This window comes from Nelumbo nucifera, chromosome 2 (assembly GCF_055504915.1).
Source record: "Nelumbo nucifera cultivar China Antique chromosome 2, China Antique-T2T, whole genome shotgun sequence".
Taxonomy (NCBI): Eukaryota; Viridiplantae; Streptophyta; class Magnoliopsida; order Proteales; family Nelumbonaceae; genus Nelumbo; species Nelumbo nucifera.
The window spans coordinates 89,286,022-89,306,233 of NC_142650.1; the positions used below are offsets into that span (position 1 = coordinate 89,286,022).

General features: G+C 39.2%; 1 protein-coding gene across 3 annotated transcripts; it reads left to right on the forward strand.

Moving 5' to 3' along the window:
- The first annotated feature begins 456 nt into the window (after nucleotides 1-456).
- LOC104606035 (two-component response regulator ORR9-like) lies at nucleotides 457-2,040 on the forward strand. 3 transcript variants are annotated; one of them, XM_010271052.3, is made up of 5 exons: nucleotides 501-736; nucleotides 885-985; nucleotides 1,073-1,150; nucleotides 1,266-1,336; nucleotides 1,502-2,040. In XM_010271052.3, the coding sequence occupies exons 1-5, from the start codon at nucleotides 634-636 to the stop codon at nucleotides 1,776-1,778; spliced, it is 630 nt and encodes a 209-aa protein (XP_010269354.1). In that variant the 5' UTR covers nucleotides 501-633; the 3' UTR covers nucleotides 1,779-2,040. The 3 variants fall into 3 exon arrangements, with proteins under 3 accessions (XP_088754678.1, XP_010269354.1, XP_010269353.1); XM_010271051.3 differs by having other exon boundaries at nucleotides 882-985; nucleotides 1,502-1,863; XM_088898552.1 differs by having other exon boundaries at nucleotides 457-736; nucleotides 885-1,150; nucleotides 1,502-1,863.
- The last annotated feature ends 18,172 nt before the right edge of the window (nucleotides 2,041-20,212 follow it).

The window sequence follows — 20,212 nt, forward strand, 5'->3', positions numbered from 1 at the left end:
TTGGGGGAATCAAATGAAATTGCCCCCTCTTTGCACCACCCCACCTGCACAAGATATGGTAAACGCACATGATTTCTCACCAAGGAAAAGGAGCAGGGGTGACGTCACAGTATCTCTTGGGGGGGATTTTGGTGGGACCCACCCCAGCTTTTGCTTTCAGTCCAAAACATTTCCGATTTTTTAATTATTTATTTTTTTTTTTTAGCAATAGAAACCCCCAACAGAACCTTCACAAACCTTGTGGATGTGAAGAAGGGGGTTTGTTAACAAAGTCGGAAGAATCAGCAGGACCCATGGATTTGTTATTGTTTTTTCTGTTTTTAAAACGGGAAAATACATGGAAAGGAGGGTCCATTGCTTGTTATCTAATTCAAAAATCAATTTGGAAAATTCGGGAGATTCGGTGTGAAATCTGGTCGGATCTTGCTTTCTAGGCTGTGGGATTTTGGTGGGTAGTATTTCAACCCAACTGGGTTGTTCTCTTCCCTCCTGCAAATCCTTTTATTCCTTCACCACCTCCACCACTATCACCATTCCAACGGCACAGCAAAACCGTTCTATAAAAGTCTCTTTGTTGCTTCACTTTTTTCTTCTATTCTGTTCTTCTTCCCAGTGAGCTTGAAAAGGAGTGAAATGGGTATGGCAGCAGAAGCCCAGTTTCATGTTTTGGCAGTTGATGATAGCCTCATAGACAGGAAGTTGATTGAGAGGCTCCTCAAGAATTCTTCCTATCAAGGTGTGTTGATCATCGCCCCACTCAAGATTTTGAGAGAAAGAAGAAAAGAAGATCAATTTAGTGTCAATTCTGCTCTTTCTGGATTTGAATCTGTTGGGTTTTGATTCTTATTGTTTCTGTGTTTTTTTTCTGTTCTTGTTTGTAGCAGTTACCGCAGTGGATTCTGGAAGCAAAGCTCTGGAGTTTCTGGGTTTGCGTGAGGATGACCAAACAAACCCAAGCCCACCTTCTGTTCCTTCCAACCATCATGTAATGATCCCGTCTTCAATTTCTGGAAACCTTTCTGTTTTCTTTTCTGGGTTTCTTTTGGTTGATCTTGGTTTCTTGCTTTCACAGGAAATGCAAGTGAATCTTATAATTACAGATTACTGTATGCCCGGAATGACAGGCTATGACTTGCTCAAAAAAATCAAGGTATAGTTTGTCTTTCTCTCCTTTCTTCCTCTGATTCTCTTTTATTGGGATTCATCTCCACCTCAGGGTTCCTTTTAGAGAAACTTACAAGATTTTTTTTTCTGCAAACCTACAGGAATCTTCATCTCTGAAAGACATACCGGTTGTAATCATGTCTTCTGAGAATGTACCTTCAAGGATTAACAGGTAAAAAACAAAGACCCATATTCCCTCTTAACACCTTATTTGATTCAAAATTTAAACCCATCTCACCCTTCCAAAAAAAGAAAATAAAGATTAGAAAAAGAAAAGGATAAGATTGAATTTTGAGATGAAAAGCCTAATTTGTTTTCTGGGTATATGATGTATCAGATGCTTGGAAGAAGGAGCAGAGGAATTCCTCCTGAAACCAGTGCAATTATCAGATGTGAATAGACTTCGACCCCATTTATTGAAAGGGAAGTTGAGGGAGCAAAAACTACAACAACAACAACAACAACTATCACCACCACCACCACAATTACCACAACAGCAACAATTGCAACCACTGCAACAACCACAGCAACCCAACAACAAGAGAAAATCCATTGAAGAAGGCCTTTCACCTGAGAGGACAAGGCCAAGATACAGTGGTCTGGCAGTAGTTTGATCAAAAAATAATATTTTTCCACTACTTTTTTTTCCCGTCTTTTGTTTTCTGTTTTCCTTTCTTTTCCCCTTCACGTTGGAGAACACAGGCTCAGTGGGAAAATTTTATAGATTCAGATTCAGAGAAGAGACGGAGAGAGGGAGAGAGATGAGGTGAGGGATGTTCCATCATCACTGTGGAACACTTGTAAACATTTTTTTTTAGAAACAGTATCCATTCAAATTTTGTTTAAATAAATAAAGGAAGCAGCAACCATCATCAATGCGTTTAATGCACCGAATTGCAGAAGAGCTCGGAGCCTTGGATTCAATTCAGAGTTCATCAAAATGGTCTCTTCAATGACCCCTTTAAATAACCCAGTTTTTGCTTTTTATTCCACTGGTTTTGACTTCTGAGAAGAATTTGAATCAGATGACTTTGCCTTTAATTCTTTATCCCACACCTCTTACAGGCCTCGATTTCTCTGGTTCTTGTGTTTATTATATGCAAATAACTATGATCGTTGAACCAGCAAGCAGAGACATCTCTCATGGAGATAAACTGATTGAGAGTCTCCTCCACTAACCTGAGAAGACTTGTGACCTGCAACTGGGGAGTTGGGAGAATTAGTATTGAGTCTATTTGACCCTATGGTGGGAGCAATACAGCACTGGTTGGCTGAAACTAGACTAGACCTCATTCTGAACCAGTTTTGCTTAAAATATATAAATCAGGGTAAAGAATTGAAGAGGAATTCCATCATGACTTGTGATTTCAGTCTAATGGCTTCAAAAGAACCGGTCAAGGAATCTAGCTGGATGATCATGATTTTGAATGGGTAGGAATTGGTCGAACAAAATCCAGGTATGACCAAAATTGGGTTTGGACCAAAACTTCACAAACCGAGTCAGTCAAGATGGTAAACCGTAAACCAGGTCACTTGAGCCTTTGCCACCTAATGAAAGATCCAGCCAGCAAGGCAGCAACTAGCAAGTATGACCTATCAATGTATATCCAGAGTGGACCCTAATATGTGCATCGGTTCTGGGTTTTGTCCAGGTCAGGTGGCCCGGGTTTTAGAAAAGTTGTTCAATACAAGGTTATACTGAACCGGGGTGGGGCCGAGTTTTGCATACCCCATCTCTGACCCGGAACTTAAATACCCTACCCGATACCCGGATGGGGCTAGCTCAATTTTGCCCCACCCCACCCCGATCATTCCTAAATCTATTTTTTGTTTATTTTCATATATAATATATATTATATCACCTATATTATATAATGCGATATAATATAATATCATACACATTTATAGCCTTAATGGGGGTGGGGTGGAGTCCTAGAGTTTCCCCAAAACGTGATCAATAATCAGAAAAAAAAAAGACGGTATGCATATAAAAAGGTTAGGTTCGATTATGATCACAGAAAGATATGATACCGGAAAAATTTACAATCAATCAGCTGGGATCATACCAAGGTTTGATGTGTCGGTAGGAGCGTATTGGACAAATTGATACCTTTTTTTTTTACTTTTTTTGTTTTTTCAAAACTGGTTCAGGGGGGTTGGTTTAGAGTTCCTTCACCCCCTGAACCGGTCAGACCCCTGATACAACCACTGTAAGGGTGTATTGGAGGGGCCCTAGAACGATACGTATTGGTGGGCCAATACGTATCGATACTTTGAACCTTGGATCATAGATGTAGTAATTAATCAGAAGAGTTTTCATCAAATTCACAGAGGACTATGATTGGTCAAAGCATTTCTGGTATCATGTCTTTCTAGTGTCATGGATTTTCTCAAAAAAAAAAAAAAAGTTTTAAATTAAGTATATCGCCCCTCTGAATCGTGCAACATGAAGCTTTGAACTGTGGTTCTAGATTCAAAACCAAAAATGATTAATTGGGCATATGGAAATTGGCAAAATTCTATTGAATAACAATAAACTAATTGGGTATGTACAGTATAAAACTTTTTACTTTGTATTATTATTTGTGTTCTTTCCAAACTGAGCCTAGTGCAATTTTATTTGTACTAGTACAAATGCATGAGTGCTAATAAAAAAACTGTAAATTCTCATTTAATTTTGTTTTGGGTTTTAATTTATTCTCTTTTACGTCTTAATTTATTTTATTTGTATTGCAATCAAACAAAATAAGATAAATTTTGAAACAAAAGTAAGTTGAAATTTACACTCAAATCATTTGCATTGTCATAGTTTTACATCAGTACAAATTTATTTGCATTGCAATCAAACACAGCCTAAAGAAGAAAAAATGTAGTCCCTGTAAATTTAAAGATTTAAATAATGTTTTTCCGGGCATTCACTGACTGCGTTAGGAGTTGGAACTGGTTCCAAACGGATCTTAAAACTATGGACCGAGTTGAACCCGATTTTAAAAATTTGTGGACCAGACATACTAATTGGGGCCTTGTATGTCAGGTGTCGGGGTAATTCGGTACCCATTTGCATCCCTGACCAGGACTTTGCCCCCAAGGATGAAACTGGGTAAATCTAGAGTGGATCCAGTCAAATCTAGATCTACTTCCAAATAGGGATAAAAGGTTCAGAACCTAGCTGGATCCCAAGGAGTGGATCCAGAACTGGTCCACTTAAGCATAATGCACATATATAGTGGGATCCATACATGGTCCAGACTTTATCAGATCCCTCTTGTCGGATTTGGGTCTTCTTTTTGATATTTTAAGAAATTAATCTTTGTGAAGACAATTCCGCTAACTACAGATGTGGATCAGGCCCATCAGGGACAAATTTGGACTCACCCGCTCAATTACATGCCTTACCTGTCGAAGTGTCGATTCCTAATTAAGGTCTAACTCATGGTTCAAAGTATCATACGGTAAAGGTGTATCGATATTATGTTTGGTTTGAAGAAAAATGCAGAGAAGGAAAGGGAAAAGTAGAGAAATCTTTATAAATCTTTATAAATCTTGTATAGTTTTTTTTGCTTTTTTCTTCCTTTTCCTATCTTTTACTTCAAATCAAATATAGCTTTGATGCGTTTTTTATTTTTTTATTTTTTTAAATTTCAATTTTAATTATAATTATATATATGTATATATTATTTAATAAAAAAGGATCTTTTGAAAACACCAGTAAACAGGTGTATCGGCATTTAAAGATACAATAAAATATGCATTTTAGCAAATATATCTTGTGGATACTTTGAACCTTGAGTCCATTAATTGGCTGACCAGCCTTGTGATAGGACACAAATCGGAATTGGAATCAGATTCAAATCTTTCAAAATCTAAATCAGAATCGATTCTCATAGTTTGTTTGATTCATACAATAATGGAAACGAAAATTAAAATCAGCAGGAATAGAATTTCATTCTCAAAGGAGAGGTAGGGAATAGCCATTCCCTTAAATGGAAGAATGGCATTATAGCAGGAATGAGAATGAGATTCCGATTTTACCCGACCAAATAATTAGAATCGGAATAGCCATTCTGATTGCAATTCCATATCCCTATTTCTACGAATCAAATGGGGTCTAAAAAAACTTGGGTCAGGTTGGATTAGGCATTTCTTAAATTTTGAATGGATCCAAAGGCACGAATCCTAACTCAACCCGATGTGGTTGAAATTGTTCTATTTGTAAACCCGATTTACACCCTAATTGATATAGTTAAGGTTGGTTGAGCTGATTGATGAAGGATATGGTGATGAAAGGAGATCCAAGCAAGTCATAATGGTTTAGATATGGTGAGAGAAACTTTATACCTAAGCAATGTAGTTAACATTGGCCTTGAAACTTGGCTTCACAGTTCACATCCAAACTCAAATTTTGAGTGCAAAAGCTTTAAACTATGTGGTCCTGCTTGAATCCTTGCCTACCAACTCAACAAGCTTTTATCAAAAAACAAAGAAAAAGTAGACGGATGCCATAGTTTTATTATCCTTATCTCTACTTACTACAATAAAGGAGTAATTATTTCAATGAGATAGAGATTAGCTTGAGCAAATTGAAAACTCTTGATAGAAACTCACCTTTAACTGTGAAAAGTGGAAACCAATCACTTCTTATGAGATTCATTCTATCTCAAGAGCATATTGAGAATAAAGTGATCTTATGTGTCTGTCTCTGTGATAAACCACCTGCAAAAGGAGCTTACATAAGATAGCAAATCTAGCTTATCTACTTGCTTAGTTAAAGATTCTTCCCAGGAATTGTTTTTAATGAACTTTGACTAATTTGCACCAAGTGAAGGGTTGGACTGCAAAGGCATATGCATTTATCCAAACAACTTTCTTTAATGTTAAAGAAGTTTCATTTTGTAAACTTCAGACAAGTGGATGATCAATTTTCAGCATGCATGTTCTTAATCCGGTGAGAACATTAACATTAGTTTACATTATAAGAGAGATTTGGTTAAGTAACATATTTTAGTCTTCCTTTTTTTAAAAACTAGTTGTATCAATCACCCATAGAGAGTTGGTACCTGATTTTTTTTATTGGTTTAATTATGTAGAGTTTGGGTTTTAATTACTGTGAGGATCTCCTTTATCATGGTATAGGGAGTCAAGAGAAGATTTGGGTGCGATTCATATTTACAATAATAGAAGCAAGGATCCAAGCACAAAGAAATCAGATCAACTATTGTTACAAATACGAGTTTCATTGCAACTAAAAGCTCAGTTTGGATGGAGTACAAATAAAAATACGTAGAGTGTAAATCCGTGTATTTTGTATTATTTTATATGTATTTGTACCGTATACATTTGTATTTATACTTCTTCCAACCTAAGGTCCCATTTTTTTTTTGGGAAGTTATTTATCCAGGTAAATGTACTTACCCGGATAAGTGTTTTCTCAGAGATATTTACCCGGGTAAGTGCATTTACCCATTTTTTTTTATTATAATGTGATGACCATTTTAGTCATAAAAAGCCATTATTAAAAGAGAAAAGTGTATGTCATCCAAATGTTAGCAACTTTCCCCCCATGTGGGAAAGTTACTTACCCACCTGAGAGATGGGTAACACTTACACAGGTGGCACCCAAGGAAATTAAATTTTCTGTGGACCCTACATATATCTGAAAAAAGTACATGAATATCTTGGTCAGTGGGAACCAAAATCCATTGATGAACTTTCTCCCCTCTCAAAATCCAAAAAACGAATAGGCCCTAAATTGAAATTTCAGGGCATCGAACAAATAACCCCACACCAAACTATCTAGAAGCATTCCAACCCAACTCAAAAGATGGCTTGGATTGGGTTTGTGGTTGGGTTTAAATTCTAGTTAGAATTAGGCTTGAAAAAAATCTAAACTTGACTTACTTCAAGTTCACTAAGGGTTGAAGCCTTGGCAGATTCCAACTTAACATGACTATACAAATATTATAACATATTTATATCTTTTCATGTATACTTGCATCTTTATGTATTTATGTATGTATGTATGTATTTGCATTAGCAACTTCTAAAGCTCCATAACTTTGTCATATATATATATATATATATATATATATATATATACTAGCGGGGACCCATGCAATGAATGGGCTTTGTTAAAAGCTAAATAATAGAAACACATAAGGGTATACAATTGTTTTATATTTTAACTTTTAAATGATTAATAATTATTTATATTTTATATGCTACTTGTAATAAATTTTTACAATACAAAAATAACAATAATTAATTTCAGCTAAGGTTGTTCATCAAACTTATGAAACTGATCAACACAACCTAACTCGACCTTGAAGGGATGAGAGATCCATCATATGGATGGCCGAACCCTGCAGGAAGGTAGGAAGAAATTTCAAAATTTCTCTCTCTCCCATATGGGAATCATATTCCCTGTTTTACAAAATTGCATTTTCAAGGATTAGTCTTGAACCTTAAACCGAACCAGATCTGAAACCAAAAGTGTAGGAGAGGGAGATACCTGATACGGAGAAATAATAACTCCCAATGAAGGTGTTCACGCCCAAGGAGATCTCCAAAATCTGCTTCCACTAAAGATGACACAGTGTAGGGTGGAGCAGAATCAGCAGGTGGTTCTTCACAAGAACTGAATCCTTCAGCAAGAATTTGATGGAGGGAATGTGAGCACGACTTCAAATCAGGTGGTTCTCTCTATCACATGCACTCATATTTCAAGAGGGAACAAAAATTACGCCCTATTTTAATTTAGGTCAAACCAAAGTGGTTCCCACTGACTTTCATAAAGTCAGATTTAGGTGGGCCCTAAACGGCTAGGGTTTCGCACGGTTCCTCTTTAGGGGAGGTGTGGGGGCCCACCACGAAGGGAGATCATCCAATGATATTTTAGGGCACCATGGCAATGATGTGCATTCAGCCATGGTGTGCGCAAGAGCCACTATCGTATCTGCATGGGCCAAGTACTTATGGCCCATGAACGTTGCACATCACACATCCATACATCACATGCAGGGATAGAACTGATCTAATCAATTAATATCTGTAAAGCCCATTATTAAATCCCAATTTGATCCATAATATTACTAATTAATATCATCTAGGTATATGGGCTGAATAGCATTAAGCAGTTCGGCCCATATGGCTTTTTCTGTAGTTAGTGAGCTTTAGCGGTTTTAACTCCTTAAAATTGGGCCTTACAGGTGTGGGCCGAATTAAGTCTTACAATTAAACATCAATCCCTTGACCCAAGAGTGGGAAATAAGGGCTGAGAACAGCCCCCATCGAACCATAGATTCAGTCCAACTAGTTTGGTCCAATCTGGTTCGAATGGGTCTAGGGTTTGATTTTTAATTCAAGAAATTGATCTGAAATTAAATAACTGATTAAAGACAATCAAAATCAGTACTAGGGCTGTTCGCACATCTGCAACCTGCAAAATAGATGTTAGATCACAGTTTGCAGTTTCACAAACTGCAAATCGCAGATAGCGAAACCCTAATCTATGAAATCTCCTTCTCCTGCGCATCCAACTTCGATATTGAAATAAAATAAATAGAAAATCCTAATTTTCTATTAATATTACATCAGATCAAATTCCTATACATTCGGTCTACAAAATTAAAAATAATTAATTCCAGACCAAAAGTAAAAGAACTACAAAATCGCAGATTTGCTACGCCAATAAAGATTTCGATCTCCACCGTACGAAAAACCCATAAATTAAGAAAAATTTAAAGAACTATTCTAAATATAATTCAGATTTATAAAGATTTAATTTCAGATAAACAACCCTTAATCTAGGAACCGATTTCCCAAAAAATCAATTATCTGCGCAAATCGGGTAGAACGCCTTCTACCCATTTGCACAGGTTCAGATCTGATCTATTTTTGGTTCAAAACTTGAACCTGGCTCTAATACCACTGAAGGGAAGATATATCCATCATATGGATGGCCGAACGCTGCAGGAAGGTAGGGCGGAATTTCAAAATTTCTCTCTCCCATGTGGGAATCATATTCCCTGTTTTAGAAAAATGCATTTTCAAGGATCAGTCTTGAACCCTAAACCGAACCAAATCTAAAACCAAAAGTGTAGGAGAGGGAGATACCTGATACAAAGAAATATTAACTCCCAATGAAGGTGTTCACGCCCAAGGAGATCTCCAAAAACTGCTCCCACTGAAAATGACATAGTGTAGGGTGGAGCAGAATCAGCAGGTGGTTCTTCACAAGAACCGAATCCTTTAGCAAGAATTCGATGGAGGGTATGTGAGCACGACTTCAAATCAGTTTTTCACCAAAAACTGATATCAAGAACCTTTCTTGATCCCTCATACAAGTGGAGAACAAACTGGCAATGGCGGAAGTAGGAGGAGAAGACAAGAGCAGAAGATAGCACAGTCTTACTATTGCTTTCTTTCTCTCTTGTATCTGAGATCAGATTGAATGAATGGAAGTTCGCTCTCCTCCTCCTTTTATAGCCTTAAAGGGAGTAGCTCCTTATCTCATTAGGAGTTTCCTAATTCAAATCCTTATTTGAATATGGACTCTCTTTAAGAGATAAGGATAAACCCTTATCTTATCTGCAGATTAAGATCAGCCCTCCTAATCTTATTAGGAGTTTCCTAATCCAAATCATTATTTGGATATGGACTCTCTGAGTGGATAGGGAAACTCCCTATCCTATCTGCTGATGTAAATCTCAGAACCGCCCCTCTTTAATTAATCAAATTAAACCAGTTCGAGTTGGGATTTAGGCCCATTAAGTCCATGTGCTCACTAACCTTCCAAACTGCTGCCCAGTTGGATTTCCTTGTATGGCGTGGGACCCAAACATTGATCTACACATCAACCACATGGGTTCAGCCTAGCTTTTGTTCCAAGGCCTGGCCGAATTCACTACAGGAAACAGTGGACTCCTGAGCCCATCACCATGGGCTCTTAATGGGCCCAGCACTTATACTAAGTGGTCCTTGGGTCAAGCCACCTTACAAAAACCCAAGGATTGTGGGCAGATGCAAGATTAGCCCATTAGGTATTTCTCTCAATGGTCTTACACTTAACCTCTCAGCCCATAATGATCAAACACTGCCCGACAAGAGAGTACCTCTCCCTCGGCTGCAAGGAACAGTGATGCACTCTCTACTTACATGGATCCCGGGAATTAAAACCTTTTGCAAACATTTTGAAACCATAATATATATGTATATCTTTATATATATATATATATATATATATATATATATATATATATATATATTTTGCAAAAACAAATTTCAACGATTGAAATTAGCTGCCGGCAGCTTTGGTTTCCATCAGAGAGAGTGCATCCCCGATCATTACCTTTGTCCGACAAAGGGGTTGATCCCGTCACTATGATCACCCACTCAGATGAATTCTCAGACTATCCCAACATACCCAGGTTTTGACCCCCTCTAAGGATCTCACTGATTGGCATATCAAAGACAGCCCAATCCAACACCTAGTGCAGTATCATAATTGAGTCTAGGGGTCAGGTGTAACATTCCAGTTTTGCCCATCAATCACCAAGGTCTAGGGCAATACTGGAATTCTGGTCCGGTTCAGGGTTTCAAGAAAACCCACACTATATGTACCTCAGGTCTCATCCTGGCAGCTGAGATAAGTGATGAGACTGAGAAGAACCCTATTTTTGTCCCCTAATTTTCATTTTTTTACATCACTTTAGCACTTAAATGAACTCATTACTCTTGTATTTCGATTCAGGGCAACAAAGAAGGCAATTGGAAGAAAACAGGGCAAATCGGGTGATTTTGCACAGTTTCGGCGACAGTCAGAGTAATCTGGGCCTAACTCTCAATTCCGCACTCCGAATTGGACAATTCAAGAAGTATTAGAAAGATGAAAGGAAGGCCCACAACGTTTATGTTTTGGGTTTTGACAGATGCGGCCCGCATCAAGTACGAAAATGAGCCCGAAGTCGGAGCAAGTTCGCAGCCAGGCCCATTTCACAACTTAAGCCCAACTCGCAGAAGTACCTTGAAGCAGCCCAACTCGAATTCAAGAGTCAAGAGTCCAAATCTCGAATGTAATATCCAAAGAAAGAGTCTTATCAGATCTAAAGTCTTGAATGTAATCCTAGAGAGATAAGAAGATTGAGATTAGATCATTAGATAAGAGATCGAATAGGATTAGTTCAAAGAAGATCAAGACTCCCTAAAGATAAGATGATCTCCTAGAAGGAGTTGGAAAACAGCCCTCTCCTTTGGCTATATAAAGAGGGGGGCGAACCAACTCTAGAATCACTCACTCCAAGATCCAAGAGATCACCAAGAAACTCAAGAAACTCAAGAGAGCAGTTCGGCCATGGAGAAGCAGAGCATGGAGGTTTCGCAGATTATGAGCAGCTAAGCTTCTTTTTCTGGTTCAAGGGGGGAGGTTCGATTGTGTCATTGTGAGGTTCTATAGTTAATTTATTTTCTTGCTTTTTAATTCAAGTATTCATTGGTTCTTGTGCACATTTTTATTGGATGTTAATGTTAATTAGTCTGACAAACTGAATTAATGTTGATTTTCCTACTGTTATCCATGATTTCGGTGATCCGTAATTGTCACGAATAGTGGTACAACTAGCAATTAGGTTAATATCTTTTTGGGTCAATTATTCGTGACAGCCTTTGACCAATGTATTGACATGGTTTAACCTAAAAGGAATCGATGGAACAAGATTCAATAATTGCAGCTATCTCAGTTATTGTTGTTTTGGTTTAACTATTTTCACAAAGCTTAATGCTATCATTAATTAATATGGAACGCTATCGTACCCAGTTGATTAAAGATAAGTGTTGATCGAATGCTGGGTTTGGTCAACTGATTTAGGAAAGCACAAGGTTTATTATGGCTATCCTAATAAATCTAAGGTTAAATGCTTGAATTGCAAAACTGCTGAATTTTACCTAGGATCGATAGCCAATTGATTCAACCCGAACCCTTGAACCAGAATTCGGTAAGACTGATTTCTTTTTGATTGTTGAGTTTGCTATTGCTTTCTTGTTCTTTTAATTTTAGTTATTTTATTTTCCCACTCAGTTATATTATCCATTCGGCTAAGAGATTATTGATTTGCTCCCTGTGGGATTCGACCTAGTACCACTTTTACTGCAAATATTTTATTGTGGGACTAGTATTAATTTTGAGGACTTTGACAACCCGTCAAAATTTTGGTGCCGTTGTTGGGGAGCAACTTTAATTTCTTAGCTATTACCTTCTTTTTGTTAACATTCTTGTTTTATGACTCGTGCTTATCAACGAGGTGAACTCGAGTACAACCCCAAAATTGAGAGGACCACCCGTCGTTTAAGGAAGGAGGTGAAACAAAGGAAGGATCGTTCACCTAAAAGGGTGAACTCAGATTGTGATTTGCCCACTTGTGATTTTCCCATCTTCGAAGAAGGAGAAAGAATGGCTGACAGAGAGAGAACATTGAGGGAGTTGGCTGCACCAATTATGAACCAACAGCCCTTATGCATCACGTACCCCACTCTTGAGGTAGCTTTTGAATTTAAATCTAGTTTGATACAATTATTGCCTATATTTCATGGTTTTCCAGGAGAGGATCCTCATAAGCATCTATAGGAATTCCATGTCGTCTGTGCAAGCATGATGCCCCAAGGTATGACCGAGGACCAGGTAAAACTCATAGCCTTTCCATTTACTTTAAGAGATAAAGCAAAGGATTGGTTGTATATTCTTCCTCCCGGTTCAGTACGCACATGGGATGAGATGATAGAATATTCTTGGACAAATATTTTTCTGCATCCTAGGCTACAAATATAAGAAAAGAAATATGTGGAGTTCGGCAATTTGGTGGTGAGACACTATACGAATATTGGGAAAGATTTAAACAACTTGTTGCTAGCTGTCCACACCACCAAATACCCGAACAACTGTTAATCCAATACTTCTACAAAGGGCTGCAGCCCATGGATAAAAGTATGGTCGATGCAACCAGTGGAGGAGCCTTGGTGAACAAGACACCCAAAGCGGCCAGGGAGTTAATCTCCAACATGGTCGAAAATTCACAGCAGTTCGGTGCAAGGGCAGACGGTACCATTAGATGGGTTAATGAGGTAAGCCATGTAAATTTAGAAAATCCGATTTCTGACTTGACTGTTTTGGTAAGACAACTCGCTGTAGGACAATTACAAACTGCCAGGGTGTGTGGTATCTGTTTGATTCCTGGCCACCCTACGGACATGTGTCCATCATTACAGGATGGATCGATGCAGCAAGTGAGTGCCGTAGGAGGATTCCCGGGCCAGCCCCCAACGGAAGTATGATCCCTACTCCAATTATTACAATCCGGGGTGGAGAGATCCTCCAAATCTAAGCTACGGGAACCAAGGAGGACAACAGCAATATCAGCCCCATTTTTTCAGTCGACAGCCCCAGTTTTCAACACCCATCACAGCGCAAGGCCAACCCCCGAATTTAGGTACGTCATTAGAAGATATAGTTAAGGCTCTAGCTATTAATACTCAGCAATTTCAGTAGGAAACAAGAGCCAATATTCAGAATTTGGGGAATCAAATCAGCCAACTTGCCACTTCCATTAGCAAGTTGGAGGCGCAGAGCTCCGGGAAACTACCATTACAAACGATAGTCAACCCCAGGAGAATGTAAGTGCAGTGGTGTTGAGAAGCGGGAAGGAATTACAGCTAGAACCCACCTCACCAAGGAAGGTGGATAAAGGACAGAAAGAAGAGGAGGTACAAGACTCAAATGAGAGCCCCATTAAGGTAAGAGTTGGAGAGAATGTTTCAGCCGTGATCAAGAGGACCTTACCAGAAAAACATGTTGATCCAGGTATGTTCACCCTACCTTGTGTGATTGGCAATAAGCGAATCGAGCATGCCATGCTAGACTTAGGTGCATCTATCAATGTCATGCCACACTCGATTTACTATGCTTTGAGATTAGGTCCTTTAAGGGAAACTAGAGTTGTTTTCCAATGAACTGATTGTTCTAACGCCTACCCAGAAGGGATTGTTGAGAATGTATTGGTGCAGGTTAACGATTTAATCTTTCCACTTGATTTCTACATTCTGAAGATGGAGGAGGACACGATCACAATTCTGCTCCACTTCTATTAGGCAGGCCATTCATGAAAATGACCAAGACCAAAATAGATGTGGATGAGGGTACCCTCTCCATCAAGTTTGACGGGGAGACTATTAAATTTAATATTTTTGAAGCTATGAAGTACCCAAATGAAGACCATTCGATCTATTCGATTGACACTATTGATCCAACTGTGCAGGAAATTTTTGAAAAAGACATGAATAAGGAGCTAGAATCGATTGCACAATTGGATACAAAGGACCCTATTCCAGATTTGAACCCGCCCATGATGGATGGAAGGGGAGCACACCGGAAGCTGCAACCACGAGAGTTAAAGTAGCAAAGGAGGATGTCGAGCATAACGACGTTAAACAATTGCGCTTGTGGGAAGCAACCCATTATGTTTAGTTAATTTTGTTATTTTGTTTGGTTTTGATTTTTGTGTTTAGTAGGAACCCAACAAGACAAACAGGGAAGTACCCCCAAATCCTTCTACTTTATGCATAATCACATACATTGGGGACAATGTATAACTTAAGTGTGGGGGGATTAGGGAAATCTGATGGAAATTTGGGATACCTTACCTTCTTGAACGATTCCAACTTATCAGGAATCATGAGCTTAGGCTGAATGGATAGGATAGGATGCAAGCATGACTAACTGAATCTTTCTTGGTTGCATATGGTACCTCATGAATTTAATCGATCAATAGGCAAGATGCATAAGAGTTTGATTGATTTTTTCATAATTATTTGTCAAACATGGTTTGATTATTCTAGAACTTGCTGTGTTGAGACCATGATCAATGAATTCATGGATCAGGCAGTGAGACCCTGCGATTCTTGGGCAAAAAAAAAAAAAAGATAGAAAATAAAATCGTGACTAATGTGAGATAGAGCGTAAAATGCACTCACATCTAGAAACAAAAACATGTGTGAGATGGAGCATAAAATGCACTCACATCTTGAAACGAAGGCAAGGGTGAGATGGAGCATAAAATGCACTCACCCTAGAACCCCAACCCCATTTTCACCTTCAGATCCTAGGAATTCATACTAAGTGGTGGAGAGGTGATACATAGCAAGCTTATGGCAATAAGCACACCTTGTTTTGGCTTAAGAAACAAAGAAAGGTAAGTGAATCTGGCTGTATTGGTTTGTTAAAGCAATGAGTACCCATTCAGCCAAGGATGTTTTCAGCCCGGGAAGGCTTGTCTCATTGACTATTGATTTAACTTGGGACCATGACGAATGGTGATTTGCGAACACTCTTGGATAAGAAAAAGGGGAGAAAGAGACGAAAAGGGGAAGGTTACCAGGACAGGACTGAAGCATGTGATGAGACTAAAAGGAACCCTATTTTTGTCCCCTAATTTTCATCTTTTTACATTATTTTAGCACTTAAATGAACTCATTACTCTTGTATTTTGATCCAGGGCAATAAAGAAGGCAATTGGAAGAAAACAGGGCAAATCGGGTGATTTTGCACAGTTTTGGCGACAGTCAGTAATCTGGGCCGAACTCTCAATTCCGGACTCCGAATTGGAGAATTCAAGAACCATTAGAAAGATGAAAGGAAGGCTCACAACTTTTATGTTTTGGGTTTTGACAGATTCGGCCTGCATCGAGTACGAAAATGAGCCCGAAGTCGTAGCAAGTTCACAGCCAAGCCCATTTCACAACTTAAGCCCAACTCGCAGAAGTACCTTGAAGCAGCCCAACTTGAATTCAAGAGTCAAGAGTCCAAATCTCGAATGTAATCTCTAAAGAAAGAGTCTTATCAGATCTAAAGTCTTGAATGTAATCCTAGAGAGAATGTCATCTACATACAAAACTAGAAATGAATCTTATCACCACTGGATTTCCTATAAACACAGGGCTCATCCGGGTTCTGCTCAAAGTCAAACTTTTGGATAGTAGAGTCAAACCGAATGTTCCAACTCCTAGAAGCTTGCTTAAGCCCATATATGGATCTATTTAATTTACATACCATGTGTTCCTGACCCGCAGCTATGAAACCTTGCGGTTGTTGCATATAGATATCTTCATTAAGATCTCCATTCAATAACGTAGTTTTGACATCCATTTGCCAAATCTCATAGTCATGGTATGCTGCTACAGCTAGCAGGATTCTAATGGATTTAAGCATGGCCACCAGCGAAAAGGTTTCCTCATAATCGATGCCATCTTTCTGAGTATACCCTTTCGCCACCAGACGAGCCTTGTAGGTCTCAACCTTACCATCGGGGCCCTTCTTCCTCTTATAGATCCACTTGCAACCAATTGCTTTTATCCCGGGGGACGGATCTACTAGAGTCCAGACTCCATTGGTCTCCATTGAGTCCATCTCAGCTCTCATGGCATCTACCCACTTCAAGGAATCTATGTCCAACATAGCTTTCGTATAAGTCACGGGATCCTCCTCACTTGTCGTAGCTTCCACCAGGTAACTATCCTGGTCATAGCCAAAATGAACTGGAGGCTTGGATACCTGGGTAGATCTTCTAGGTTGGTCACTACCTGAAACTTGTGGGACATCTCCCACTGACCCTAAGCTCTCATCATCAAGAACAACTTCCTGACGTTGATTGTTCAAGATGTAATCATCCTCTAAGAAATGGGCATCTTGGCTACATAACACCTTCTACTCACCTGGGTCATAGAATAGGTAACCCATAGAGCCCTTGGGGTAGCCTATGAATAGGCAACGACTGGTATTGGATTCCAATTTGTCTGCACTCATTCTTTTAACGAGTGCTGGACAACCCCAAATCTTTAAGTGTCTCACACTTGGTTTCTTACCAGTCCAAAGCTCATACGGAGTCTTCGGAACTGATTTGGTTGAAACCCGGTTCAGCATGTATATCGCAGTCTCCAATGCGAAACCCCAAAAGGATGTGGACAACTTTGAGCGCACGAGAAGTGACCGGACCATATTCAATAGGGTCCTATTCCTCCTCTCTGAAACACCATTTAGCTGTGGTGTAGCAGGAGGAGCTAACAGTGATACTATCCCGTTGACCTTCAAGTAGTCCCTGAATTCATCAGAGAGATACTCGCCACCTCGATCCGATCGAAGGGTCTTAATTTCTTTCCGTAACTGTTTATCGACTTCTTTTCTAAACTCTTTGAGCTTTTCAAATGATTCAGACTTGTGTCTCATTAGGTACACGTAACCATACCGAGAGTAATCATCGGTAAATGTTATAAAATAAACGTGCTTGCTACGTATTCTAACACTCAGGGGACCACATACATCAGTATGTATAACGTCAAGCGTGCCTGTACATCTTTCAGGCGTACTGTTAAATGGTCGTTTCGTCATCTTACCCTGAAGGCAAGGTTTACAGGTGGGAATATCTTCTACAGTTAGAAAATCCAAAGGACCATCCTTTACCAACCTTGTGATACGATCTATATTAATATGGCCAAGTCGGTAATGCCACAGGCACGTGGGATTAACTGTATCACGGATTCTTTTCTTGGGAATATCAATCGACGTATTTTCGGCTATGTTAGTTTCCAGAGAAGGATGAAGAACATAGAGACCAGTCTCAAGTTCTCCGTATGCGATGAATTTGTTATTTCTTTTAACAGTAATCGTATTACTAAAAAGAATAGAATATGCATCCGCACACAATTTTGAAACAGAAATCAAATTTCTTCTCAAATTCTGTACATAAAGACAATCTTTATATACAATAGATCCTTCTCTGAAAAATAACTCTATAGTTCATATAGCTGCATCTACAACACTTGCAGAGGTCTCCAAGTAAAGAGTTACTTCACCGTCACTCTGCCTTCTGCTTACCCTGAACCCCTGCAGTGAGTTACACGCATGAGTTGATGCCTTAGAGTCAATACACCAGGAAGCAGAAGTTACCAACAAATTGGTTTTTATGACACGGGATTCAAAATTACCTAGTTTCTTGGATTTCAGGTATTAAGGACAGTTCCTCTTCCAGTGGTCGGTCTGCTTGCAAAAGTGACAAGCATCTGATGCTCTGTCCTTCTTCTGGTTCTTAGACCTAGTAGCCTTCTTCTGTGGCTTTTTCTTTGCCTTCCTCTTGTTCTTGCCCAACTTGCCTGCTTCAACAAATATGGCTATGGTCTCATGCTTCTTTATCAGTTCCTCGGCCCTCTACAACATATTGCTGAGTTCCTGGATGCTGACATTCAGCTTGTTCATGTTGTAGTTCATGATGAACTGATTGAAGGAAGGAGGTAGAGAATTCAGGATGGCATCTACCTTCATGACATGGTCAAGCCCGGATCTAAGAGCCTCAAGTTCATTAATGTAACCCATCATCCGAAGACAATGGTCATGAACCTGTTGGTTCTTGGACATCTATGCAGTCATGAACTATTTCAGGACCTTCTGACGAGTAGAATGATTCTGCTCCTCATACATCATCCTTAGACTATCCAGTATGTCCTTCGACAAATTGATCTGATCGAACTACCTCTGTATTGGATTATCCAAGGAGGATATGATGTAGCAGCGGGCTAGGGAATTCTTCTCTTCCCATTCCTGTTAGTCCCTCCTTCGGGCCTTAGAAGCCCTACCACCCGGACGCTCTGGGGCAGGATTCTTTGCTACTTTGTCTAGTTTTTCAGAGGTTAGAACAAACATAAGATTATGGTACCAGTCAACATAGTTAGGTCCCTTTAGTTTGTTGTCATCCAACAACTTTGTGAATTGTCCGTTGCCATTTCTGGTAAGAAGCAAATATTAGTCCACAACCTAATTTGATTCATGTTATCTACATAGATATGGCTTTTAATCTATGTTCCATTTCCATTTATTCATCTCTGAGATTTTCCTCCCATCTCAATGACGGAGACTGTGAATTGTCTCTGGAAATGTGGGAAATCACATAGGGTGCATGGAGCCAACTGTTTCAGTTGCATAACCCCACCACCTTTCTGTGAAGGATCATATCCACTCATCACATGAGCTTTCCCTTTGGCCTCTATTAGACAAGGTTCATTGCCATTTTAGGTTAAACCTTTCTGTCCAGTGAGTGCTCTCACCCATCATGTTCGTGAATGCCAAGGTACCGTGAGAGAGTCTTCCATTTTAGGATAGGCCTCACCCACATCGGTCTATGATGCCCCTATCATCTTATGAAACATTCCAACAAATCCAGTAGCAAATGGATAGCCTAATTTTATTGTGTGTTTCCTCATTACTTGAATGACCCATCTTCATGCTAATGACGGAAGGCCTTTAGAGAGTTCATCATATGAATCTCCTTATCACATGCACTCATATTTCAGGAGGGAACAAAAGTTACGCCCTATTTTAATTTAGGTTAAACCAAAGTGGCTCCCATTGGTTTTCATAAAGCCATATTTAGGTGGGCCCTAAACGGCTAGGGTTCCGTACGGTTCCTCTTTAGGGGAGGTGTGGGGGCCCACCACAAAGGGAGATCATCTAATGATATTTTAGGGCACCATGGCAATGATGTGCATTCAGCCATGGTGTGCACAAGAGCCACTATCGTATCTGCATCGGCCAAGTACTTATGACCCATGAACGTTGCACATCACACATCCATACATCACATGCAGGGATAGAATTGATCTAATCAATTAATATCTGTAAAGCCCATTATTGAAGCCCAATTTGATCCATAATATTACTGATTAATATCATCTAGGTATATGGGCTGAATAGCATTAAGCAGTTTGGCCCATATAGCTTTTCTACAGTTACTGGGCTTTAGCAGTTTTAACTCCTTAAAATTGGGCCTTACAGGTGTGGGCCGAATTAAGTCTTACAATTAAACATCAATCCCTTGACCCAAGAGTGAGAAATAATGGCTGAGAACAGCCCCCATCGAACCACAGATTCGGTCCAACTAGTTTGGTCCAATCTGGTTCGAATGGGTCTAGGGTTTGATTTTTAATTCAAGAAATTGATCTGAAATTATATAACTGATTA